This window comes from Scheffersomyces stipitis, chromosome 6 (genome assembly GCF_000209165.1).
Source record: "Scheffersomyces stipitis CBS 6054 chromosome 6, complete sequence".
NCBI classification, from domain to species: domain Eukaryota; kingdom Fungi; phylum Ascomycota; class Pichiomycetes; order Serinales; family Debaryomycetaceae; genus Scheffersomyces; species Scheffersomyces stipitis.
Genome location: NC_009046.1, coordinates 100,498 through 125,907, shown reverse-complemented (window position 1 = coordinate 125,907; position 25,410 = coordinate 100,498). Strand labels below are relative to the sequence as shown.

Sequence of the window (25,410 nt, the reverse complement as noted above, 5' to 3'; positions counted from 1 at the left end):
ATACTACGATGATTGAGAATTTTAACATTCAATCAACTCGACGACATCCAAGACAACAGGATTACATTGCAATCCAATGGGCTCATGGTACAAATTGTAGAAATCACCCGAAGCACATTGGTAGAACTCAGTAGAGTTTCCTAAGGCTAACTGGGCGTGTTCGGTGATGTACCAACCTGCAGCATAAATAGCACCATGTTGTGGGACAGGACCATCGAATTGAAACTGATGTCCTGAAACAATAGACCCGATTCTGTTGTTGGAATCTCTCAAGATGGTATCTTGAAGAGTCATCTGCAATGTTGTGTTGGTGGCACAAGCAACAGCGTAAACAGGAGAAACGAACTCTTTATCTTCTTCTTCTTCATCATCGTCGCAGCATTCTTCATCATGGCGCTTATCCAAGGAGTCACTGTTCTCTTCAGTTTCTTCAATCAAAACCTCTTCTTCATCTTCGCATTCTTCTTCTTCTGGAACTTGAGAATCATCCGTAGGCTCAGCGTCTACGTTAACTCTTTGGACTTGACCATCCAAAATCTGAACAATATCAGCAACCTTTGTAGGTTTAGGAGCGGCGGTAACAACTGAAGTTGTAAAAACGGTTGTCAACAGTCTGGCAATGGTTGAAACTGGAGGAACTTCAAGTTCTCCGTCTTCTGTTTCCTGGTATGGATTGACGACGATACCAAAGGAAAATGGTACAGAACCAAAACTGTTAGGAAGAGGGTCCAGGTCGGGTCTCAAAGTAGTCCAGTCCCCGTTGGACTCAGGAATCCAAACAGGAGATGAGAGAACGGTTGAAGATAACAATAGAGTTGCCAATACACTAGAGAGCATTTTTGAAGTTGTTGAACTTAAATGTAGTTTAGAGAAAAAAGAAGAAAAACAGAAAAAAACGATTGCAAAAAGACGTTTCACGCTTTATATGGCTGCGAAAAATTGTGAGCGGAAGATTGTGAGATCGATAAGACATTAAAGCTAAATGTTAGTTCATGGAATATATATGTATTTCAATATGGATATTTAATAGTTGTTTGAGTTTTTGAGTTTCCTTAAACAAGAACATTTGCTCTTTGGCTGTTAATAATTCATTTTGAATCTATTGACTTCAAGTTATAGTCCACATTTTACCAAATTAGCTTTACTCCCTGCACATAGTATATTAGACAAAATGTAGCGCTGTATCCTCATTGAATTTCCAGATGAGTAAGCGAGAATAGGTTAAACCACAGTCGTTCACACTTATATCTGCTAGAATCGCTATAATATGTTTAGAAGAGCTTTATTGAACGGATCTCAATTCGTAAGTACAAGTCGAATAACCTTCTACCGCTTTTTGGACATTTACTAACTTTATTCAGAGAGGTGCCAGACAAATCCTACAATCCAGATTTATCTCGACTGAAATTAAAGATGCTATAGACAAGGCTGTGGCCAGCTCACCTGTAGTATTGTTTATGAAGGGTACACCTGAGTTCCCACAATGTGGTTTCTCTAGAGCTACTATACAGATGTTAGGTCAACAGGGTGTTGATCCTGAGAAGTTTGCTGCCTACAATGTTTTGGAAGATCCAGAATTAAGAGATGGAATCAAGGAATACAGCTCATGGCCCACCATTCCACAATTGTATGTGAACAAGGAGTTTGTTGGAGGTTGTGATATTGTCATGAGCATGGCACAGAGTGGAGAATTGGCTGAATTATTAGAAGCCAACGATGCTTTGGTTCCTGAGGATGTCGAAGAAGAACCGCAAGCTGCCAACGTCAAGCCATCTGAAAGATCATAGAGCGAGCCTTTCATTGTACATAGCTATTGGTCAATATTCTGTAGTAGATATACAGTATTGTAAAGAGTGGGAATAGGTGTAGAATATCTATAAAATAGTAGACATACGGTGTTAGTCAACAAAAAGTGGATATACAATATTGATACAATATACACAATGTGTATTGATATGCGATAGTAATAACAAATAACAACATAGAGTGTTACACCCAGAGAACGATACATATAAACAAACCATAAAAGAATGCAAAGAATGAGAATTGAATAAATAGCAGCTTCAAGGAAAATACATCGAAGGAAGTCTCTTCTTGCAAAGTTTATCCCGTAAGAAATGAAAAGAATGACATGGAGATTCGTTAACTTGGTTGGTAATGACTAGCTGACAATAGTTGATGTTACAGTAGTAGCTGGTGATCCTGTGCTTGATGTATTTGACGAATGTTTCTTCAAACTTCTAGAGATGGTGGAGGATCTTCTTCTAGTGATCAAGTTGGAATCATTCAAACTGAGGGTGAATTTGAACTCTCCGTTTATTCCGGAAATTATCGATGACGATCTTGTTTGATAATCAAGATCATTTTCTGAAGACGAGTTGGCACTAGAAAACTCATCTTCTTCTACATCAGGACTCTTGATACCACCCGAGTACAGATCCAGACCCAGTCCTAAGGCAGACTTGACCATAGGTGTAGCTTTGGTAGAACTTTTACGTTTCAAACCCGAAAATTCAGTAGGATTCAAGCTCGTAACCTGGTCTTCGAGTTCTGAATCCTCGTCGTTGTCATCGTCAGCATCGTCATCTTCATCGTCACTGTACTCAAGACCATGTGAAAATGCACTCTTTTTGATACTGAACACATCCTTGAAGTTGAGAGAGATGGGATTAGGGGACTTTGGGTAAACCTTGTGTTTTTCCCCTTTCAGAAGGACATTCTCGATGAATTCCGGCTCCTCCTCTTCGTCTTCTTCGTCATAGGCAAAGTACTGAATGTTTTTAGAGTCCTCCTCGTCCTGTTCAAGCGATTCCATGATAGCATGATTGTCAAATACTTTCCTGATTGCTTGAGCTCTAGGGGACTGCAATGGCTGGTTGGGTAACTTAAAGGTTAAGTGGTCTGGATCAGACTTGTCCGACTCGTTGTTTTCGATATGCATAACCTCGTACTTCTGTTCAACAGCCTCGAAGTAATGTTGAGGAACATCCTCTTCTTCTACTACTTGTTTAGGATAAGGAGTACCGTTGGAACCTCTGACCCATGGGTGTTGCCAGATTTCTTCTACGGTAATTCTTTCTTCTGGATCAGTGTTCAACATCCGGGTAATTAAGTCCTTGGCTTCGTTGCTGATTTCGTCCCACCATGGCTTCAAGAAAACAAAGTCTCCGTTGATAATCTTGGTTGTCAATTGGTTGGAGTCGTCGTCGTAGAAAGGAGGAAAGCCGCAGAGAATGGTATAGAGCAAACAGCCTAAAGACCAGATATCCACAGACTTAGAGTAGTAATTCTTCTTAGATGCGTTGTTGAAGAAGAGTTTCTTCTTTCCACCATCACTAGAATTACAGGTTATTACCTCGGGCGCCGTGTAACCAGCTGTTCCGCAGGGGGTCTTCAAGTTGGTTGAAGAGTTTACGCGAGGCATCAACTGTTTAGCAAGACCAAAATCAGCGAGTTTGATGATGCCAATGGTGCCCCCGCCTACACTGGGTTGAAACTCACCTTCGTCTACTTTAGAACCATCGTCTGATTTACGCAAAACCAGCTTGAACTCTTCAGTTGAGCGGGCAAAGTATGGGATCTTGAGGAAGAGTAGATTCTCTGGCTTGATGTCACGATGAACGATGTCGTTCTTATGCAAATGGTCGATGGCAGACACCAACTGCTTGAACACATGGCGTGACAAGGGCTCGGAAAAGTAGGTGTACTCGATAATCTTGTTGAAGATCTCACCGCCGTTGCAGTATTCCAATACGAGGAAGCAGTGGTCGTGAGTGTTGACGGAATGCAATAGTTTGATGATGTTGGGATGTGGCTGGGCGCTGGCCCGTTTCATGATGAGTATTTCGTTTTTGATGTTGTGGTACTGTTTGGCTGAGAGGTTAGCCTTGTTGATGACTTTAATGGCAACTGTCAAGTCATTCTGTTTGGTGTCGACAGCCTTGTATACGGTGGAAAAGGCACCTTCTCCAAGCACTGAGATGAGTCTGTAGTGCGAGGGTAAGTCTGGGTACTGGTCGGAAAGCGAACCTGAGAACGAGAAACTGGGTCTCGACGACTCACCCTGAGAAGGACTGACAGGTGCCAGGTGAGGATGGGTGGTAGTGGGGCTCATCGAGCTCGTGTTGCTGAAGGTAAACATGACATTTGTTTTAGTGGGAGGGTCTACTGGTTCTACTGTAAAGAGATTCTTGAAATTCTGCACTAGTTAGTATGGGAAGAATATGGTGCGAGTGGAACAACAAAATGGTAGTATGAGGGAATGAAATATGGCTCTTTGTAGCGACTACAAATGAAGGATAGAGCCGATGCAAAAAAATGAACGTTGACAGCTATGAGATGGTCAAACAATTATAAGTCTCGCGATATGAAAAATGGCGAAGTCAATGGAATTATATAGGTAATTGTGCCAGCTGAAACTTCCTAATGGGGCTCTCACAGATCTTTCCCCACGGATTGGCGAAAAAAATGTATAGAGGAGTGTGAGGAACAAAAAATTTGGGACACGATAGTCTGCATTGATTGGGGCGACGGGCGATAGGGAGAGACAACCCCAGGCGATGGAGTAAGGCCGGGTGGTGGGGAGGAAGCTCAGTGTTGCTTTGTTGGTTCTTTCATACGTTAGGGCTTTGGCAGGGCCAATATAGTGATATTGGAATTAGTGGTGAGATGATTTGAGGTGGCTTTTCTAACTTCAATTGGCTACGAGTTCCACTACAGAGTTATCTACCAAATGAGACAGTAGTCGGATGGAGATGGAGACAGTGGTGTTGGATCCAGATGTGGTTCGTTCTATGGCCTCTATGTTCTTTTGTTGTGTCATTTTTTTCCTGTTTTCCCATCTCTCTTACTCTGTTCTCTTGTTCTCTGTGTTTTTCATTCTATTTGTTTGCACTCTTCCGTGTTTATTCTATCTTTACGTACTTGTATGAGAGTCATAGGCTCTGGGACAGTTTTGCTACGTCAACCAATGGCAGTGACGTACAAATAGTCTCTGTCGATGTCGTAAATGGCAAACTACGACAGACCTGCGGTAGCTACGGGGTAAGTTGGTGTTTGCCTGTTATATATAAACCTCGCTATGAAAACTCGGCTTAGTGTATAATTAGACTTCCTACTTACAGGTTTCCCCTCTCTATTCGCTGTTATTTACATTCCATTTCGGGGCGCAACACCTAATGCACCTATGATGTCATCGGAAGTCGCGATTATGTCGTGGTCCCAAACTTACCCCAGTAAACAATGGGCGAACCGAACATTGGACAATTCCTAGAGGCCCATCCTACATGTACATGGCCGGAGACTGTGACTTCTTCATAAGACACTGATACACCAGAAGCCCCTTCGTCCACATCTACAGTTGGCTCATCGCAAGCAAAAATAATAATTTTTATTCTTCTGTGTGTTGACAGGTGCTGTGAACTCTTTTATCTGTTCAGCCCTTTTATGCCGGCAATCTCTGGTTTCCAGATAAAAATGATAGCAGCGAATGATGAGGATCCGTACCGCCCACCAAAGTCATCGCAGGTTGCAGTGACCGCCACGACGGCACCTACGTGGCATTGTTTAGTCAGGAGAAAACTGCGAGCTTCTAGAAGTGGCTCATTGCCGTTAGATAGTAGCGATACTTTATCATTGTCTTGGTCACGTGCCATCACTAGTAGGCATCGAAATATGGGGCTATCTTCAAGCAATAAGCCAAGCAGCCAAGCTTGTGTCTAACTTTTGATACCTTCACTTCAGCAGTAGGAGCATTTCAGCAGTAGGAGCATTTCAGCAGTAAAAGTGGTAGAAACCGGTGACATTGTGTTTATTGTTGCTTGTGGTTTGTATCTAATTGAATCCTACGGCATTATTGTCTGTTCCATTCACAGCCGGTTCGCATCATGATTTTTCCATCTCTGATTGTCAGAATAGACTCTGCAGGTGATTGTGGTCATGGTGCAACTCGAGTGAAACTTTATCAGCGTTGCAGCTGTAAACAGGACCACCTTTCGGCAGTCTATTAATAGCCGATACTGCAGTATTCTATTCAAAATTGGAACCTTTAGCGAAGATTTCGTTCACGGTATGACCAAATTATGGAGCAGAGAGACTCTTGTTGGTAAAAACAGCCTCTCATTCGCAATAGAAATTCAGAATCTTCCTTTCGTGGAACAGTTACCGGTTTTTATAAACGTTATTTCTGCTGTTAAAACTACTGAGAATATCCGTCATTTTTTCTTTGCCTTGAAAAGACCCTCAGAGAGGAATCAGTGCTGGTTTCGATGTATTGTAGTAAACGCTTAGATTGCGAATCCAAAGCGCATATAATTTTTGAGTGTTCTATGCAAATATGAAGCTGTTTAAATTTTAGAAATGTAGACTTAATCAGATCTGCGCTTCAATTTTGCTTGAAATCTTATTAGGGAGGGTGCAAATTTTGGCTGGGTGTAACATACACCAACCATTCTGGTTCCAACTGGATGGATTGTAGTCCCGTGATGCTGCACGTGACATGTCTGAATTATACTGAATTCCGGACATAGACTACTGTCCCAACGTGTGTACTTAGCTTGATACCCCACTATGTAGAACTGGATTCAGTTCTTGCTTTGCCATCTGTATTTTTATCTCTTTGTTGGATGGCACACATTTTCAGCTCCAAGTCTCGAAACATGTCTTTTCATTTTTTGCAATTCAGTAGGCGCACTACCCCTCATCGCTAGAAACAATTTATTAGTGAAATATTTCAACAGTATGTAGACAATATATGCTAGTATTCGACCTCTGCCTCGCCATGAAAGATAGTTCTAGAAAGATCTACCCATCTGGAGGAACGGCCAATGTCGATACTTCTTTTCTTGAGAAAATTTCCACGATCCTCGAGAAGAATGACATACCGCAACTCTTGTCTTTGATTGAGACTTCGTCTCTTACCAAATTATTGTCCAATTGGTCTTACTTTGCATCAATAAACAACCACAATCAGTTCATTGACTTGTCAGTCAAGTTGTCGAAAATTACCTCCTTGTTTCTTCAACAAAGTTTCAGTCTCGTCCGTCCGCAGATCATAGAGTTCTACAAGGATATCTTGAACAACCACTTGAAAGTGATCTACAGAGCCTTGAACAACAGCAAGCCCAGCTTAACCAACCCAAACTTGAGAATCCTTACCAACATTGTTCAGTATGATGGAAGCTGTGCACATGAGTTTTTAAACACTTTTGATTTGACCTTGAACGTTTTGCCCAATCTTTTGGTTCCAACCAAGACAGAATTGGAAAACAAATCTACAAAAGAACATTTGTCCATTAGATACAATTTCATACGATTCTGGCTCACATTGGCTTCGTCTGTTCCTCATTACCACCGTAATGACTTATTTGCCAACCATCACAAGATCGTCAACAATCTCTGGAAGTTCTTGTATATCGATTCTGTGGCTACTACGAAGTACGTGGTAGAATTTCTTGACTCCAAGATCTTACAAGAGGTCAACTTCAAAAGAGCCTCAAAATGTAAGATCCTCAATGAAAACTTCATGTATAAGATTCAATCCGTTTTTGCTAAGTTGGAGCAAGAAAAATGGTACTTGGACTTTGTCTACAGATTAGCCACGGATTCTAAATTGGGTTTAGTGTATCCTCATGATTCATTATTTACATCTAGCACTACTGGTGTACCTGTCCATATCAATAACAAGACTTTTAAGATCAATAACAAGTTGCTTTACACCTTGTTGACCACTCTTAAGCCCAGCGAGTCCCATGCAGAATTGGCATTTGTCACAAAAATCCTTGAAGTCAATCCAGAACTTGTGGCTCCTTACATGAATTGGATGGTTCAACATGGCGGAGGCTATCTCGATCCTTCTTTGACCTCTTGGTGGATGGCCCACACCTTGTTGTACTCGAACATTCTTCAATTGTCGATAAATCCTACCCTTTTTGATAACCAGCATTCCTCCAAGGTCAATGTAAGACTTATACAAGAAAATGTGTCGTTGGCTCCTATTAGTAAATCTTCTCTCGTTAAATGCTTAGAATCATCTAATAATCCATTGATCATACAATTCGCATTGCAGTTGATAATGTTCACTGTTCAAAAACTTGAATCCTTTATTGAGATCATGGAGCTGAATAATCAAGAATTGCTCGATTTGGTATTCTTCAACTTGCCTGATTTACCAACCATCATTCAAGTGTACAACAAATTCGAAACAGGTGACTCTAAATTGATCAAACTTACACTGTCAATAATCATTCAAAAGTACGAATCTTTATATCCCCGCCAGGTCAACTCCGGTTCTTCCAAATTGGCTAGTGCTGGTATAAGTAGTATTATTAACCAAGATATTTCCAAGTGCTCCGGTTATGATATTACTTTGTTGCATACATATCTTTCCATTCAGGCAAATCAACAGCAAGAACAGGAATTAAAATGGTGGAATAAGACGAATGGATCCAACTCACTCTTCACTTCTTTAGTACGTTTGTCCAGTGATGGGAGTATCGGTGATTCTAAGGCCAAAATTTATGACTTACTTGAAAAATTAACTCAAGACAAGTCGCTTTTCAACAAGGAGTTGATTGTATCGCCTCTCTATGCACTTATAAATTCATTTTCTAGTGACATCCAAGTCGACGACAAGGTATGGAATTTATTGGATGAGGTAGTCTCACGTACCGTACGTACACCATACAAGTATCTTGATTTATCACACAGCAAATATGGTGACTGCAGCTTATTCATTGTTGCAGTTTTCGAACAATTCAAGTTCATATTAATGCAAGCAGATATATCTTTGAGTACTAACTGGCTCTTCAACTTCTTGCAATTAATGATTGTTATTGGACAGTCGAAGAAATCTATCCTTCAATTATTGCAAGACTTCTTGTTAGAAGATGAAGCATTTGCAATGTTTGTTGAAGAAAATGACTTGATGTCCTTACTAGAGTTCAGAAACTTCAAACAAACGTCTGAAGACAGTTTCTTCAATTTCACCGTTGGGACTCCGTCAAAGGATCTCATGTCCAAGCTCAATAGTTTTGAGAAAAGACTTCCTACTTCAGATCTTGATTTTGCCGCATTGCTTACAAGAGTAAGGTTGACAATCGAAGAAACGTCAGGAAACTACGAAAATTTGCTTATCGAAATAATCTCAAAGGTAGGGAACTACTTACTATCCACCAAGAGTAAGCACCTCCTTGATTATATCAGTTCTGGACACTTCTGGAACCCGTTGCTCATGAACAGCGTCGCCGAGAACTTATCAGATACCAAATTCTTGTTTGGAGGATTGTTTAGTGAAGTGCTTGAACAGATTTCGGATACAGTTTCTTTGCAATTGCATGAATTACAGAAATATTTATTTGATTTGTTTTGCAACCAGGAATCTATTTCCGTCAGAAACCAAATTTATATTTCTAGATTTGCATGGATTCTCAGTGATGCACAACTTCTCCAGATAGTGGAAGGTGAAACATCCGAGATTCCGGTATCAAACGAACATTTAGTTTCTGTTTTAGCCCAAGAATGTTTGAACAGAAAACTTCGTATTGCTGTCGGACTCTTCAAACGTTTGTGTCAATGCTCGTTGTCGTCTAAAACAATTCTCATTCCCCAGATTGTGGAATCGGGCTTAGTGCATTTTGATGATAAGGAGTTGGTCAATATGTTGGATGACATCATAGCTTCAAAGTCTGACCATTACTTGCTTAAAAGTTTTTCCACTTCGACAGGTTGGCAATCACAATTAGTTATCCAATATTTGATTGAGCACTCTGATGTCAAAAATGATTACCTTCAGTGCTTCATTGCTTATTCCCTTACAATGTCAGACTGGCATCCAGATGACGATCAATATCAGGAATTTTTCAAGAAAGTCACACCTAGGGCACTTCTGGTCTTGCAAAACGGTAACTTTGAACAGTACATTCAATGGAGAGAATTGCTATGCATTTTCGCAAGAGGTGTCGACTATATCGATCCAGACGCGAAGAATGTCTTGGTTGACACAATCTTCAAGTATGTTGAAGCCAATGGTTACAAAAATAGTTTCATTGCAGAATTCGCGTCTTTGGTTTTTGCGTTGGCTAAATCAACTGTTGACATAAATAAACAAATAGGCGACTGGGTACATAAGTCTATGTTGTACATCACCAAGAAGTTCGCAGAAAGCTCGCAATTGTCATTCAATTTTAACAACTTCTTGAAAGAGATGCAAAAAGTGATTATTAGGTTACCGGATTTATCACTTTCGGTATGGAAGCTTGCACCCATCGCAATTATGAATACCCAGTTGGAGGTTCTCTTTAGGCATTCCCAATGGATTAAAGAGGATCTGTATGTAGAATATGCCAATATTGTAATCATGACTGCACTGAAGAATATCATTGACTACGAAAAATTGTTGCAAATTTTCATTAACAATGAATCGTCCTGTCTTACGGGATTACCTACGGCCGAAAATGCAAGAGTGAGGTATTTGTCAGCTTTGGTCCTTCATAATCTTTTCTTCTTTGACAGCGCTACGAATTCCACCTTAGTTTTACTTGAGAAAGTAATGCTTTTGTACCTAGGATCTATTCAAGCAGCCGATTTATTGCTCAAAGACATTCTTGTGAAGATTGAATCTCACATATCCAAATCGTGGATGGTCAAAGTGGCCAACTGGGACTTCGTTGAAGAAATGACAAGCAATGACATTGAACTAGTAGGTGAAGAAAGATTAATTCTTAAGGATAAGTCTGACTTTGTGGTTTCGCTCAATAAGAATTATGTGAAAAATACTATTTTGTACCGCAGGGATTTCGCAACCATTCCGAACACGGGCAATATCCTGGCTGCTGCTAAGTGGGATAAATATGTTGAGTTCTATAACAAGGTAGATGTAAATGTTGAGGGGTCCTTCCAGTCGACGGTCTATGATCCTGAATTCTTGATGATGCTTATAATCAATAACGATGAATTGGTATCATTCCAAAAAACAGAAGAAACTGCTGATGTCGCACTTGTTGGTGCCAAACTTAATATCAAGAGATTGATCGATTCGTCGCTTTTGCAATTCATTGTCGTTCAGCTCGGTAATCCTCAAGTGAGGAATATTTCTCAAATTTTGCTTGCTGGAGTGTTGAAATCTCTTGAGCAAACTGAAAATTTCAAGGATAAGAATATTTTCAAAGTTTATGTTGCCAACATTTTGAACACAGTGAGAAAGCAGGAGCTGAGGTTGCCGTCCTTGAATTGGTATATTTATTCCAGTTTCGTGCCTATATTGGTCAATCCGGGGCATATATTGTACGAAAAAGTGTTTAGATATGTTTTGTCTAATCCTTCTCTTAAACGCAGTGATATTCCATTGTACATCAGCATTGTGACGTCGAAGGCCGATGATTCAGATGCTGAGAATGACGAATCATACTACAAACAAATTACATGGCTACTTGAAAAGTTGATTGAAGGAACCGGCACCAAGGAAGATTTGGATTTGATCAAGTTCAGAAGTGTCGTTGAATGGATTATGAATTTGACAAACTCTCCTTACATAACCATGAAGATCAAATCCATGATCCTCAAGTTCTTGTTTGTTGTGCAAGGCATCGACCAAGGATCAGACATGCTCATTACCAGATTTGGCATATTGACCAATTTGGAACAGCTTATGGCAAACAATGTCTCCGCAGCAAATGAATTGCTTGAATTTCAATTGAAATTGAACATTGACCAATTAGTTGTTCGTTTTGGAATCAGTGTTGGTTCCAGCAAAAGAATTAAGGAATGGACAGGCGATGACTTACCTGCTTATGTCAAGAGAGTATGTTCAGAACCAGTTATTTCAAAGTAAAATAAATATTAGCATTTTAGCATTAGCATATATATAAGGAAAATGAAAAGTATTTCACGTGATAGCGATAGCCAATCTTTGTCTGCCAGATATAGTAAAATTTGGAATCTTCATCTAGCTACGAAGTAACGATAAAGCAAACAAGTAAAAATGGGTGTACGTATTAAGAATAGTGATAGACAAAATCGAACTATTGTTATTGCAATTGTTATTGAAATCGTTACTAACTTAACAGATTGGAAAGCTTGCACATTATTCGTTTGATTTAGTTTTGATTTCTATCATCTTAGCTGGAATCCACCGTAACACAGGATTGGTGTTTGACACCTCCAGTTTTTCGTCTGTGGATTTTCGTAGATGGTTTGGAAACTATTTGGCCTTTGGTGAAAAATGTTACGATTCTACCGTGTCGTTCTTGAAGATGACTGGCTACTTCAAGCAAAGAAACTTGGTGTATGATTACGTGCAAAGAGAAGCAGGCAAAGTGTTGAAGGAACAAACGGGAAGAGACATAAACGACCTTCAGAAGAATCAATAAAAGGTTTGGCAGAGTGCTTTTTAGGGTCTACTGGTGGGCTTTGGTGGTGTTACAATATTTATGTTTTTCCTGGTGATTTGTCTTCTACTATATCAACTGTTATTTTGGTTGAGCTGTGTATTCACATTCTTTGTATCTTTAGCTAATGTAATTCTTTGAAATATTGAAGGTATTTACTGTAGTGATTCAATTTTAGTAAAACATGATACTTGTATTGTGTGAAGCATTCTCTTCTAGTCTACTTAGCGATCTTGGGTACAGTGCGATTTTTCACTCACTGGGCTTTAACTCAACGGTAACCTCTCTTTTCATGCAAACAACCACAGTGCAAGAGAAGGTATGTCAATTGCGATCATCAGAATGGGTACGAAATGTGCGTAGTCGTACTCATGACGAGTAGATCGAATATCAAAACACAATACTTGAAATTCAAGTGGTGTACCAAGATGCATAGACTAGATTTTTCAACTGATTCAGTTGATTCACATCTGTTCTTGAAAAACGGGTACACACAGCCAAATTTTTGTAAGATAGTTACTAACAATTGACATCAGCTGTACATTGAGGAATGAGCGAGAATTCTCGACAGGCTCAATTGGTCGAGTCATTCAAGAATGCCATCAATATCGAACAAAAGTCTGATGTTCTTGTGACCAATTCATATTTAACCTCATATCCGCCAAAACAATTAGCCCGCTTAGGCCTTGCTGTTGTCAATTTGATAGTCAACAATGTTCGAACTGGTCTTGGTGGCAAAACGATAATCGAATTGGGTGTAGACCCTGCTCTCAAAAAGGATTCTTCGGATGAAATCCAAGTGGGTACACTTAGAGTAGGAGATATAGTCAAAATGGATAAGATGAGTAATGCCAGCTCGGCGGAAACAGTGAGCACCAAGAAAGCATTGGCTAATTCGTCTAAGAAGAAAGAAAATGTCAAAACGGATTTAACAGACGAATCTCTAGATGCCGTAGTAATTAAGATGAACCAGACTTCAATTGCTGTTTCAGTCGAAGAGGACTCTACGGACGAAAAAGTGCTTAATTTATACAACAACTCTTCCAACGATAATACTCGAATGTGGTTGGTCAAGCTTTCTAACTCTATTACGTACAAGAGGTTGATATCGACGATGAACAAATTGGGCGAGATGGGTGACTCAGAGAAGAACTACATCACCAGACTTTTATTGGGAGAATCGGTGTATTCTCCTCTAGTGAAAGTGACCAAAATGGCCGATGACTTGTTTTTCAATAATCAACTTAATCAATCCCAGAAGGATGCTATTAGTTTTGCAGTAAACGATTCTCCAATAACAATCATCCACGGGCCTCCTGGCACAGGAAAAACATACACTTTGATAGAGTTGATCAAACAGTTGGTCTTCAATCATGGAGAAAAGGTCTTGGTCTGTGGACCATCCAACATTTCTGTAGATACAATTTTGGAAAGGCTATCGCCAGTATTCAGAGGTGGAGTGACAGAAAGCACTGCTAAGAAACCAAGGAGGCTGGAATTTTCGCTGAGTGTCAAATCGCCAGAAAAGCTTATTAGAATAGGCCATCCCGCACGTTTGCTAGCTGGTAATCTTCAGCACTCTTTAGATATTCTCTCTAAAACCAATTATGGTGGAGGAGAAAGTAGTGGAAACAAGGAAATCCTTAGAGACATAGAAAAGGATATTGGTGAGACTTTAGGCAAGATCAAGAAGAGCAAACGATACGCAGAGAGAAGAGCTTTGTGGGCAGATCTAAAAGTGCTCAAGAAAGAATTACGAGTTCGAGAGAAGAAAATAGTTCTGGATCTCTTGCTCCATGCCGACGTTATATTGAGTACATTGCATGGTGCTGGGGCATATGAATTAACTTCGCTATATAAGGAAGAATCTCAAAATTTTGGTGCTGACAATCCGTTTTTTGACACAATAATAATAGATGAAGTTTCACAATCACTAGAGCCACAATGCTGGATTCCACTTGTGAATCATCTAGGGTTCAAGAGGTTGGTGATCGCCGGTGACAATATGCAACTACCCCCTACAGTCAAGTCTAAAGATGAAATAGAATCCTTGATCAGCTCCATGTCCTTGGAACAATCCAAGGTTGCGAACTTGGAGCATACATTGTTTGATAGATTAGTACAAGATCATAATGGAGATGCCTTTAAGAAATTGTTGGATACCCAATACCGAATGAATGAAAATATTATGAAATTTCCATCAAGGGAACTTTACGAAGAGAAATTGCGAGCGCATGAATCGGTTAGAGACATTTCATTACTCGACTTGAAGGGAGTAGCAGATAGCGATGAGACCAGGGCCATGTGCATTTGGTACGATACACAGGGTGGTGATTTTCCGGAAAAATCCAGTGATGAAGATGCAAAAAGTCTAGCTGACTCTACAGGATCAAAATTCAACGAGATGGAAGCACTCGTAGTCACCCAGCATATTAAAAAATTACTTGAATCAGGAGTTGCACCAGAGCATATTGGGGTTATTTCGCCATACAATGCGCAGGTAAGTGTTTTGAAGAAAATAATCCAGAGTGATAAGAACGAGATAGAAGGAGGAAGCCGAATCGAGATCTCTACGGTCGATGGGTTCCAGGGCAGAGAAAAGGAAGTGATTATCATCTCGCTTGTAAGAAGCAACGACAACCGTGAGATCGGGTTTCTCAAAGATAAACGTAGATTAAACGTAGCTATGACTCGGCCCAAGCGGCAGTTGTGTGTAATTGGCGATTTGGAATTAATGAGCACATGTGGTGTGAAGTTCCTTCACAACTGGTGCCAGTTTGTGGAAGGCTCTGGAGACCAAACAGAATTTGAGATTATTTATCCCGATCTTGGAGACTTCTAGAACCAAACAATAGTGTATGAACATGCTGTTACATAACAATGTATCATATTGTAGAAGCAGGTCCCGGTGCAATTACGTTTCCCATTGTGGGATATTCACAACAGAAACTGGAGCAGAGTTCTGAAAGAAATTATTTTTGTAGAAATGGCTTGCTGATTAGGGAGCCCCGCTAATGTTGTATTGTTTTTCGGGTTGTTCGATCCATTGTTCTTTCGGACTAAACAGCTTATCTACAACTTGTTATGATTTGGGAGAAATCAACGCAACGTTGTCTAACTAATATTCTATCTAGAAGTCCATTTAGCTACACTTTATCTTCTTACGCAGTGACATAGTTACATATTAGCGGAAGTATATATACTTAACACATGTACTCGTGGGCTTACAATATAGGAAGGACCCTTAGAGTCTAAATCAGATGTTCGGGTCGGATTTGAAAAATATGGAACGGGCAGCGGTACCTGAAATTCATTAATCCATCTCACAATGGTCTGCCCACGTATTGGGCTGCCTGGACTTGGAAATAATGAAATCTGATTATTGTCCTGGAACAGCAGCCAGAGAAGGATTTTCTCGGTGTGTACATAGGCGAGGACGTTAGCTAATGTTAGCTACAGCTCTGTGGTGTAGTACACTGTAGCTCATCAGAAGGAAAAAATGCTGGTATTTTCATTTGATATTTTGCGAGCCCACAATAATTTACCCCCATTAGGAAATATTGATTTGATCCAAGGTATGTGGGAGAGAGGGCCTAGAAGACCAAAGATGTCGATCCCGATCCAGAGCCCAAGACCATCTATTCATCCCTACATACATATTGCTGGTACGTGAAAAATTCATCTTAATATTATTATGGAGCATGTCTAGATCATCTAAAAAGAGCAAAGGCGAATGGATACTAACCGAAACAGACTGTGGAATTCTAGATCGAGATGGCGCTTGACAACACTAGAATCGAGTTCTAACAAGCAATTTAGACACCAGAGAAATGGAACGCACGATCTAAAGCTTGGGCAATATAGCAAGCCCACTGTCTCACATTACCTCTGTTTACAAATCCACGCTTTGTTCATTCATTGATGGGGTATTGGGCAGGCAGCGGATCTGGACTGACGTCAGAACAACCAGCGGATTAGCGCACGTGCCGGACGGACCGCTGGGTACAATGCCACACGAACTATAGCCCGTCCAGTATTGTCTGCTAACCCTACCGCCAGTCGCCTCAACCTATCCCAGCCAAGAAGGCACAAAGACACGAAAATACGTAAATTCAACACAAGACTAAGCCGAATTTATTTTTCACTCCTTGGGTGCGAATTCCATTCTGCTGCATGCAGCCCTGCTAATATTCTGCTGCAGAAAGCTTATTCAAATTGAATCTGAGGTTCACTGGCGAAAAAATCCATTCCCCCAAGATGTGAAACTGGATGTTTACAATATTACATATATATGGCACCTATCCCTTTAAAACACATAACCGAAGAATTTCTGCCTCCATTGCCTTACCTGACATCTCCATAACGTTTGGAAACCATCTTCTCTCCTTTTCACCCACCACCGCTCTTTACTGTTGCAACATCGCATCTGGGTCCACATTCTAAGGCACGCTTTTCGCTACTTTATTTTCTCACTAATTCCGCATCCCGGTCAAACAGTCTCGCGAGTATCGTCTGGTGTATTTCTCCTTCGTTTAAATATCACCGTGATTCCTCTTCTACGTGATCGTTGTTTTCTTGCTCTGTACCGCTGGGTCTCTCAAGTTAGTCTTCAATCCGTTCCTTACATCCACTCCTTCTTAGTGTCGCCTTGAACGTCCTTTCCTTACATTCATAATGAGATTTTTTACCTTCGCTCTTTTCTCGCTCTTGAGCGTGGTCTTTGCCGACATTGTCTACGTCACTCAGACTCACATAGTCACCGTTCTCGACGGTGTTACCACTATTTTTATCAATGGCCAGACCCCAGCCGCAACTACCTCGTCTGTTTCCACAAAGGCCCAGGCCAGAGTCATCGTCACAACCGTTGTTGACGGTAACGATGCTACTACTGCTCCAGCTCCTGCACCTGCACCAACCACTTCGGCTACTGCTGCTGCAGCTCCTGCTCCAGCTCCTTCTCCAGCATCCTCCGCAGCTCCAGCCAACGACTTTGGCAGTGCTGACAAGGATTTCGCCCAGTCAATCTTGGATGCCCATAACCAGAAGAGAGCCGACCATGGTGTCAGTGCCTTGACCTGGAGTGACGACCTCTATCAGTATGCTCAGAACTATGCCAACGGCTACCTGTGTTCTGGTAGCTTGGTCCACTCCGGTGGTAAGTACGGTGAAAACTTGGCTGTCGGATACCTGAGCGGTGTCACTGCCTTTGATGCCTGGTACGTGGAAGGTGACGACTACAACTACAACGCCGCCACTCAATGGGACCACTTTACCCAAGTTGTCTGGAAGGGTACTACCCAGCTTGGTTGTGCCTACAAGGACTGCTCGGCTGAAAACTGGGGCAAGTACGTTATCTGCTCCTACAACCCTCCTGGAAATGTTATCGGTCAAATCAAGGAAAATGTTCTTCCTTTGGTTTAAATTCATTGGTAGTGGTGGCTTGCTCTTATGTATCATGCCGCATCTTTTTACTCCTTTTTTTTTGAAAAGTAGGTCAAAATTTACAAGTACTTTTCATTCCTTTAGTTCTTGACGGTTTTTTTCCTAAAAAAAGTTGTTTTCTGTTTTTGGAGCAAAGACAATTGGTTTTCTTTCTACTATATATTATGGCACTTTCATACTAAAAAAATTCATTATTTACATTCGATATTTCAACTCGTAGGCTCCATTCCCCCAAAGTAGATACCCAGTCGCATGAGTTCCGTCTGGTCACCACAAATGCCGAAGTATTCGATCTCGGGAAAGTAGGGCACATTACGAATCGATTCCCAAAGAATTTCTTCGTGGATCTTGTTGTTGTTTAACTGTAGACATTTAATGTTGGTGGGGATATTCTGAAAATTTATATGTCCCAAGTCGTTATGTTGATAAGAAAGCCATTGCAAACCACAAGGATAGGTGATGTCATCGATCAGGCCAATGCAATTTCTTTCTAACGATAACGTTGTCAAATTGGGCAATATCAGTCTGAAGTCAAGACTGAGCTCAATTGATTTGTATTTGGTTATAGTTCCACTGCTATTCACTTTTGGAGTCCAGCATGTATTATCGAGGAACAACGTCTCTAATGACACGGGTAATTTACTGATAGTATCGTTGGTTAATAATCCAAGACCTATATCATTAAGGTGTAAAGAAGTTAAATGGGACGGTATCCCTATGCTATCCAATCCACGCATGAACTTGTTACGGCTCAAATCAAGCTTCCGTATAGTACGCGGTAAGTGTACTGATGTATCCAAATTGAATGTGGATAGGATGTTGTTGCTTAAATTCAACTTTGTCAACTCGTCACCAAAATTAACCAACTCGATTTCTCCGATTTCATTTTTGGAAATGTCGAGCTCTTTCAACCCCTTTGGCAATTGAACATGACTAAATGTAATTAATCCTGTAGATCGCAATGATAATTTGGTCAAGTTGGTTGTTAGTATATTATGCAAATCACTATGGTCAATCTCGTTGTTGTCTAGCATTAGTTCACTTAGACTATCTGGCAATTCACCAAGATCGTCCAAGTCGTCGATTTGGTTTTCTGACAAGTCCAAAATGGTCAAATTGGGAGTAGAAATAAATAAATTTTCTGGCAAAGTCTTTATAGAATTACCATTCAAATGCAATTCGCAGAGAGAAGGTGGAAGAATGATATCTTCCAAATGAGTCAATGAGTTTTTAGAGAGTCCCAATATGTTCAAATTTTGCGGAATCTGTGCTTGGTGTATCTGAGGAATTGAATTGTAAGTGATCTTGAGACTTGTGAGAGATGAAGGAAGCACTAAATTATAGTCCAAGTCATGAATGGCATTGATTGAGGCATCCAAAATCTTTAACTTGGTAGCTTCGTCATAGTTCGGACCATCCAAGCTCGTAATGTTGTTGGCACTGAGAAGTAGCTTCTCAAGGTTAGGAGGTAGTGTTAGACCTTGAAGCGAAGTTATCTCATTTGCTGTCAAGTCCAAAACTCGAAGAGTCTCTGAACTTCTGCGTAGGTAGTTTTTAACATGGTAGTTGGAAATGTTATATCTCCATAGGTAGAGTTCCTCTAAGCTGTCCAACGAATTTGTGTGTAATAGACGGATATTTTGAACTGAATTCTTGGATGTGTAGCTACTCTGTATCAACACTTTAACCGTCTTATTTTCTAATGATTCTATTCTCTGCATAATCTTGTTGCTTTTGGCTATTAATGCTGGGCTCAATGTGATGTTATACGATAGTTGGAAACAGACTCGAGGAATGGCATCCTTATAGTAATTGTCTAATGAAAGAATCTCAATAAGTTTAGCAAAGTAGTCTACTTCGCTATGGAGCCATTGAGACGGCATTTCAGACACATTCCCAGCTTCATTCTTGAACCGAAAAAGAAATCCCATTTCACGGGGAAAAATCAGCGTATTATTCATTAGGTTGTAGTGGATCAAGTTACGAAGCACATTGTAAGCTCTTTGGAATCCAATTATGACAAAGGCAGTCTGGAGATCTGCGGGGGAGTAAAAGACTCGGGAAGCGTCATATCCAGTTTTCCTGAGCGGCACCAGTCGTACAATGAGCTTACGAGTAAAAATAGAAGCGTAGGCGATGTTTTGGATACTATGGTTGGTCCAGGGACATAATTCGATAAACTTTTCGTATACCAAGTCAGGTGAGAGATACGAGAAGATGTAGGAGATGATTTCCGGAGGAAGATCGGATATGGATGGAGAAGTGTAGTCTATGATATCAGACTCCATTGTGGTATAGTACAGAGTTCTAGAAACATGATACAATGGGATAACTTCAGGAGATGAAGTGTATTAGTAATTGTCTGAGTAAGGTGTTAGTTAGAGATAGAAGGGGCTAGTGCGAAAAATTATGAAAAGTATGGGGAAGAAAAATACTTTTGTTAGGCTATACATTTGCTGTGATTATGTTAGAATGTAGAAGTCAGTGAAAGAAATAGGAAATGTAAATAGTAAATAGTAAAGCAGGTTATATGCTATAGAGTGTGTTGGTTAAAGAGATAAGCAAAATAGCAGTTGACAAAGATCACATCTCTCCTCTATCACCACGTTCCTATAATTTTCAACTTTGGGGTGTTTTTCGCAGCTAATTGGCTAATAAATTCAAAACTTCGTCTGTAGTCTGGAGAATGCAACGGTTTCAGATCAGAAAGATGAGATACCATAATTTCACCTCCATGAACAAAGCCCATTGTAATCTATCTGCTTCTGCTACAATTTGACTTGATCAGTCAATACATGTTTCTTTCGTCGCAGCAGTTGCAACTGTGGCAATTCTTTGTAGTGAGAAATGAGAAATGAGACGTGACAGAAACGGCTCTTCCTTGGGAACTATATCAATTGCACAAATCCAAGAAAACTCCATACAACAACAAAGTAGATGGAATCCCATTCTATCCTTATGAAACCGAATCCCACATGTATATCGTATTTGTTAGTAGCAGAAGGTTGGCTCGCTATGACTAACCCACTCCGAACGGAGCGCTATGTGCACTCCGCTTATTTCGTTATTTCAAAACGTAACGGTTCCAATGTGCATACTTCATTTCTGATGACAATGTATTCACATCTTTTCAATTTCTTTCGTTTCTGATAACATTTTCTTTTCCAATTAGACCAGTGCCATCGAGAATATGACAGACTGCGCTGCGGGCGACGAACATCGCCCTGCCGTTTCGCTCTCTGCTTCCGTCAAAGATGAGGAAGTAGCTGACTCCATGATAGCTGGAGGAGTGCTCGAGTTGCACCCAGCAAACAGCCCTGCTCTGGGGCAAACTACAAACATAACGTCCACATTAACAGACATATCATCTAATTCACCATCATCGTCATCAAATGCGTCGTCACATGCTTCATCAAATTTATCGAATATAACATCGTCTCACCAATCAAACAAGCAGAAGCGTACAGCGCTAGCCTGTATTCGTTGTCGTGCTAGACACATCCGATGTCCCGGAGGAGATCCATGTAAAAAGTGTCAGATTGCAAAGACGAAGTGCGAGTATGTAGAGGCTGATAAGAAGATTGTCGTATCGATGAAGTACTTGTCGAAGTTGCACGACGATATAGCCCGTTTGAAGAAGGATAATGCCGTTCTCAGAAACAACTTGAAGGAAGAGGAAACAAAACGCATCCGAGCAAACCCTGTGCTTCTGGCCCTGACACTACAACAGCAAAACAATTTTACCAACAACATCAAGTACTCCATGCCAAGTGTACTGCAATCGGTGCAGCAACCACAACAGCCTGCTCTGACGACAGGTGTTACGGCTAATAGCAATTTCTCCTCCACTGAGGTGATCCAGCCATCTTTGGATAAACACGGCAGACTTATACAGTCGAGAACGGGGGAAAAGGTCTATGTAGGCTCGTCATCCATGACGCTTTTTGGACTCGAAATCCAGAACATGGTACCTTCGTTTGTGTCTTCAAGTTTGTTGCCTAACAATTCTACAGATACTTCACCCACTGCTTCTCCCAATAGTGTAGGTGGCTCAACACCTCAATCGAACCAGTCTGGAGAACCCGGATCATTCAAGCGTAACAAACGAGAGACGGAAATACTCGAGAAGGAGGGAAACGCCTACCGAATCACTCTTGCTAAGACCAACACCAGACCAGGACTCTCCATTAACTTTACGTTACCATCGTATTCATACGCCATGCTCTTGGTAGATACGTTTATCAACTATAACGATGGGTGTTTTTACTTCTTCAACGAAGGGCTTGTCAAGAAGTTCCTTATGAATTTATATTCCGGAAAGGCAGCTGAGAACAAGAGAATACTCAAGAGAAACATCACCGAAGCTAAAGGTGGACCTGACGAAGATGAAAATGCGATAAAAAAAGACACAGATGATGATACAATTCTTGAAACCATATGGTTCTGTAAGATTCTACTTATATTTGCTATTGGCGAAATGTATCTTGGAACTGAATCAAACTCACACATCATAAAGCTGAAGGAAAAGTTGGAATCCAAGAAGGCGAGAAATAGAACTAAAGAAAGAAAAGAGAAAGACACGCTACCAGGATCTGGATTCTTCTACGAGGCTTCTGAGTTGTTTACCGGCTTGTTTGCCTCAGGTGCCATAGATAATATTACTAAAGATGGTGGTATTGAAGTAATGCTTCTTTATGCTTTCTACTTACAAGTGGCTGATTGTACCATTGCTTCGTATTTCTATTTTGGATTGGCTCTCAGGTCGACTTTGATCTTAGGTTGGCATGTGGATGCAGACAAAGAGAACTTGAATAGGTTCGAGCTAGAGCACCGAAGAAGAATATGGTGGACGGTGTATATGTACGAGAGAATGTTGTCTTCTAAAGCTGGTTTGCCTTTAAGTTTTGCAGACGACAGTGTTTCCACTGAATTGCCGGTTGATTTCAACATTGATCTCACCGATTTCAGAAAGGATGAAAATGATGTCAGAGGATACTATATCTTCCCACCGGCAGACTACATAAACAACTGCGTTACAATCACACAAATCAATGCTATCATCTTATCTTCTTTATACACCAAGCAGCCCACTGTCAATATTCTACCAGTTGTTTCAGATTTGGTGCATAAGTTGATGACATGGAAGAACTTGTTGCCAGACTTCCTCAAGATAGATTTTTCAGAAGAAAACTTGCGCATCACAAGACTTATTGTCAATTTGATGACGGAATACTTCCAAGGTTTGAACTTGGCTGTTCGTCCATTACTTTTCCACTTTGCTACCAAGAAACTAAAGGAACTCCAGGCCAAAAATACAGTCAACAAATATGTTGACTTGTCAAAATATTCAAAGAATGTATTATTCTTATTGAATGCCTCGTTCCAAGCGTCCATCAATACCATAAAATCAATATGGGCCCTTCTTCCAGAAAACATGGTAGCCCTTTTTGGATGGATGGATAGAGAGTATTTATTCACGTCGGCTTCGACATTAATCTTATTCAATGCCTCGTTTGGCGTACATGAAGCCACGAAAGAACACTTGGATCATGCTTTAATAATCTTCACCAAGATGAAGAAACTTGGAAACTATCCAGCTGCACTCAGAAGAGCTCAATTATTGAAGCTTATCAAAGTTCTTGACTTTAATGGAGTCATGAAAGATCTTTTGTTGAAGCACGATGACGATTTAAAAGAAATCAATATTTCCAATACAAATTTGTCATCGGAGGAAATTCAAAATCACATCGTCGAGGTTAACCAAATTTCAAACTCCAAGATTAATAGCGATCACTTAAATGTTCTCGACACGGAGCTAAGTGAAAGTATTGCTGTAGCTGCAGTTGCGCCCGATAAACAGGCTCCTCCATCTGAGCCATATCTAGAATTTCCAGACAGACAAACACCAATTCACCCATATATTCATACCACTTCATACCCTCTAGGAACAATGAGTGGTGATACTTTTTCTTACACCATCCCAACTCCAATGAATGGAAACAATACTGGTGGTGATGTATACACCAATTCAGACTTGGCAGGTATCGAAGGTTTGACGTATTTGGATGAAGAACAGAAGTTGTGGAATGAAATCACCAATGATGCCGGTTGGTTGAATGTTGCCGGAGGTAATCCAAACCAACAACATGGTCTGAGTGGTGACCTCTTTCTAAGAAATCACGCCGTTGAATCGCATTCGGCCACAGAAAGTTCCACTCCTCATAATACTGCCGGGCACATTCCTACCAACTATGGACCAGGCTCTGACAGCCGTGGAGATATCTACGGTCATCCCAGCTTTGGTACGAGCATGGCATCTGGAGGCTACAGTGACATCATCAACCTGGAGTTCCATGACATAATGGACCAATCCTAACAAGCGTGCTAACTTATGTGTTGGTAGTACGTGCATTAATTGTAACAATATATATAGGAAACATATAATACAATATGTGTTCAGACATCGGGGATTTAATAGAAATTATTTATATGCCAAATCAGCAAACATCTTAGATTTAGCAAATGAAACGTTAGAATAATACAACAAGAAATGTAAGATATTAATACAATTGAAATAGTCAACCTGGTGTGATAACTTCGGTTCAGGATCATGAAGGCTTGGTTTTAGAAGAAGTCCATCATGTTATTGTTGTTGCCGTTTCCAGCTGCCAAGTTGGAGTTCATGTTTCCGGAACCTCCCAACGGGCCGTTATTCATCTGCTGCAAAATCTGTTGCGGAGATATGGCCAGAGGCTGTCCCTGTTGCTGAGGGATGTTACCTCCGAATTTCTGGTTCTGCCCGTTGAATCCATTGTTGTAATGCTGCTGCTGCTGCAAGAAGTCTGGTTGTCCAGATGTAGATTGTGGGTTTATGGTGTTGACGTTGCCGAGCATGGGTGAATTACTGGCCATCATAGGGTTCTGCTGCTGCTGCTGCTGCTGCTGTTGCTGGAGATTGTTGATTTGTTGTTGAGATAATTGTCGCTGTGGCATTTGTTGGCCACGCTGAGGTAGTTGTTGTTGTGAAAATGAAGATGGCCTACTTTGCTGGGGCTGCTGGTTCTGATTGGGTTGGTTCTGGAACTGCAGTTTTCTCATCTGTTGAAGCTTCATTTTCAAGTACTGCAAAGCTTCCGGATACAATTCCTGAAGTTTTGTGTATAGTTGAATAAGCTCTGGAGTGTCTTGTGGGGCCGATAAAATGATAGGAAAGCTGGCCTTGTTCTGTTGTTGTGAAACCTGGGATGGGTCCGCGTGGTATTTTTCATGAATATAGTTCAACACAGTCAAGTTGCAATGGAGTCGACGCGTGCAGTTCTGGTACAGATCAATGGCACTTTGACGCGTCTGCTGTGGCATTTGTTGAAGTGTCTGCTGGTTGCACAAGATGTTGTGGTAGATGTTGATGGCTTTCTTCATCAATTGGGTGTTAATAAGTAAAAGACATGTGACACGCTCTCTGTCAAGCGCAAGCGACCCCACGCCGCTGTTGTCTGGCAAATTGCTCATCTGGGTTGTCTCTCCTGCTCTTATAGAATCTCGAAATTGGAACCGTGCTGAACAGCTGACAATCTGGTGGAAAACT

At 40.8% G+C, this 25,410-nt stretch overlaps 10 protein-coding genes across 10 annotated transcripts; 6 read left to right on the top strand and 4 right to left on the bottom strand. All coding sequences in view use genetic code 12, as the record gives it.

The window, feature by feature from the left end:
• Window positions 1-21: 21 nt before the first annotated feature.
• PICST_48210 (predicted protein) lies at window positions 22-336 on the bottom strand (the record flags this gene model as incomplete). The annotated part of the gene is made up of 1 exon (XM_001385317.1): window positions 22-336. A coding segment is annotated over one exon (315 nt), but the record flags the coding sequence as incomplete, so codon positions are not given.
• Window positions 337-1,382: 1,046 nt separating this feature from the next.
• Window positions 1,383-1,787, top strand: PICST_48859 (predicted protein; the record flags this gene model as incomplete). Its single annotated transcript, XM_001385680.1, has 1 exon — window positions 1,383-1,787. A coding segment is annotated over one exon (405 nt), but the record flags the coding sequence as incomplete, so codon positions are not given.
• A 458-nt stretch (window positions 1,788-2,245) lies between these two features.
• On the bottom strand, window positions 2,246-4,012 carry PICST_16565 (predicted protein; the record flags this gene model as incomplete). Its single annotated transcript, XM_001385316.1, has 3 exons — window positions 2,246-2,400; window positions 2,491-3,000; window positions 3,034-4,012. Coding segments are annotated over 3 exons (1,644 nt in total), but the record flags the coding sequence as incomplete, so codon positions are not given.
• Window positions 4,013-6,778: 2,766 nt separating this feature from the next.
• On the top strand, window positions 6,779-11,827 carry PICST_32567 (predicted protein; the record flags this gene model as incomplete). The annotated part of the gene is made up of 1 exon (XM_001385679.1): window positions 6,779-11,827. The coding sequence occupies one exon, from the start codon at window positions 6,779-6,781 to the stop codon at window positions 11,825-11,827; it is 5,049 nt and encodes a 1,682-aa protein (XP_001385716.2).
• A 235-nt stretch (window positions 11,828-12,062) lies between these two features.
• Window positions 12,063-12,365, top strand: PICST_48525 (predicted protein; the record flags this gene model as incomplete). The annotated part of the gene is made up of 1 exon (XM_001385678.1): window positions 12,063-12,365. A coding segment is annotated over one exon (303 nt), but the record flags the coding sequence as incomplete, so codon positions are not given.
• Window positions 12,366-12,933: 568 nt separating this feature from the next.
• PICST_61353 (predicted protein) lies at window positions 12,934-15,225 on the top strand (the record flags this gene model as incomplete). The annotated part of the gene is given in 4 exon segments (XM_001385677.1): window positions 12,934-13,209; window positions 13,264-13,842; window positions 13,912-14,911; window positions 14,930-15,225. 4 exon segments carry the CDS (start codon window positions 12,934-12,936, stop codon window positions 15,223-15,225), a joined length of 2,151 nt encoding a protein of 716 aa, XP_001385714.2.
• A 1,510-nt stretch (window positions 15,226-16,735) lies between these two features.
• On the top strand, window positions 16,736-18,029 carry PICST_79035 (predicted protein). The gene has a single exon (XM_001385676.1). The coding sequence runs from the start codon at window positions 17,058-17,060 to the stop codon at window positions 17,802-17,804; it is 747 nt and encodes a 248-aa protein (XP_001385713.2). The 5' UTR covers window positions 16,736-17,057; the 3' UTR covers window positions 17,805-18,029.
• A 5-nt stretch (window positions 18,030-18,034) lies between these two features.
• PICST_32564 (predicted protein) lies at window positions 18,035-20,113 on the bottom strand (the record flags this gene model as incomplete). Its single annotated transcript, XM_001385315.1, has 1 exon — window positions 18,035-20,113. The coding sequence occupies one exon, from the start codon at window positions 20,111-20,113 to the stop codon at window positions 18,035-18,037; it is 2,079 nt and encodes a 692-aa protein (XP_001385352.2).
• Window positions 20,114-21,015: 902 nt separating this feature from the next.
• PUT3 (transcription activator involved in proline utilization potential fungal Zn(2)-Cys(6) binuclear cluster domain) lies at window positions 21,016-24,201 on the top strand (the record flags this gene model as incomplete). The annotated part of the gene is made up of 1 exon (XM_001385675.1): window positions 21,016-24,201. One exon carries the CDS (start codon window positions 21,016-21,018, stop codon window positions 24,199-24,201), a length of 3,186 nt encoding a protein of 1,061 aa, XP_001385712.2.
• A 248-nt stretch (window positions 24,202-24,449) lies between these two features.
• On the bottom strand, window positions 24,450-25,334 carry PICST_32562 (predicted protein; the record flags this gene model as incomplete). Its single annotated transcript, XM_001385314.1, has 1 exon — window positions 24,450-25,334. The coding sequence occupies one exon, from the start codon at window positions 25,332-25,334 to the stop codon at window positions 24,450-24,452; it is 885 nt and encodes a 294-aa protein (XP_001385351.2).
• Between the last annotated feature and the right edge of the window lie 76 nt (window positions 25,335-25,410).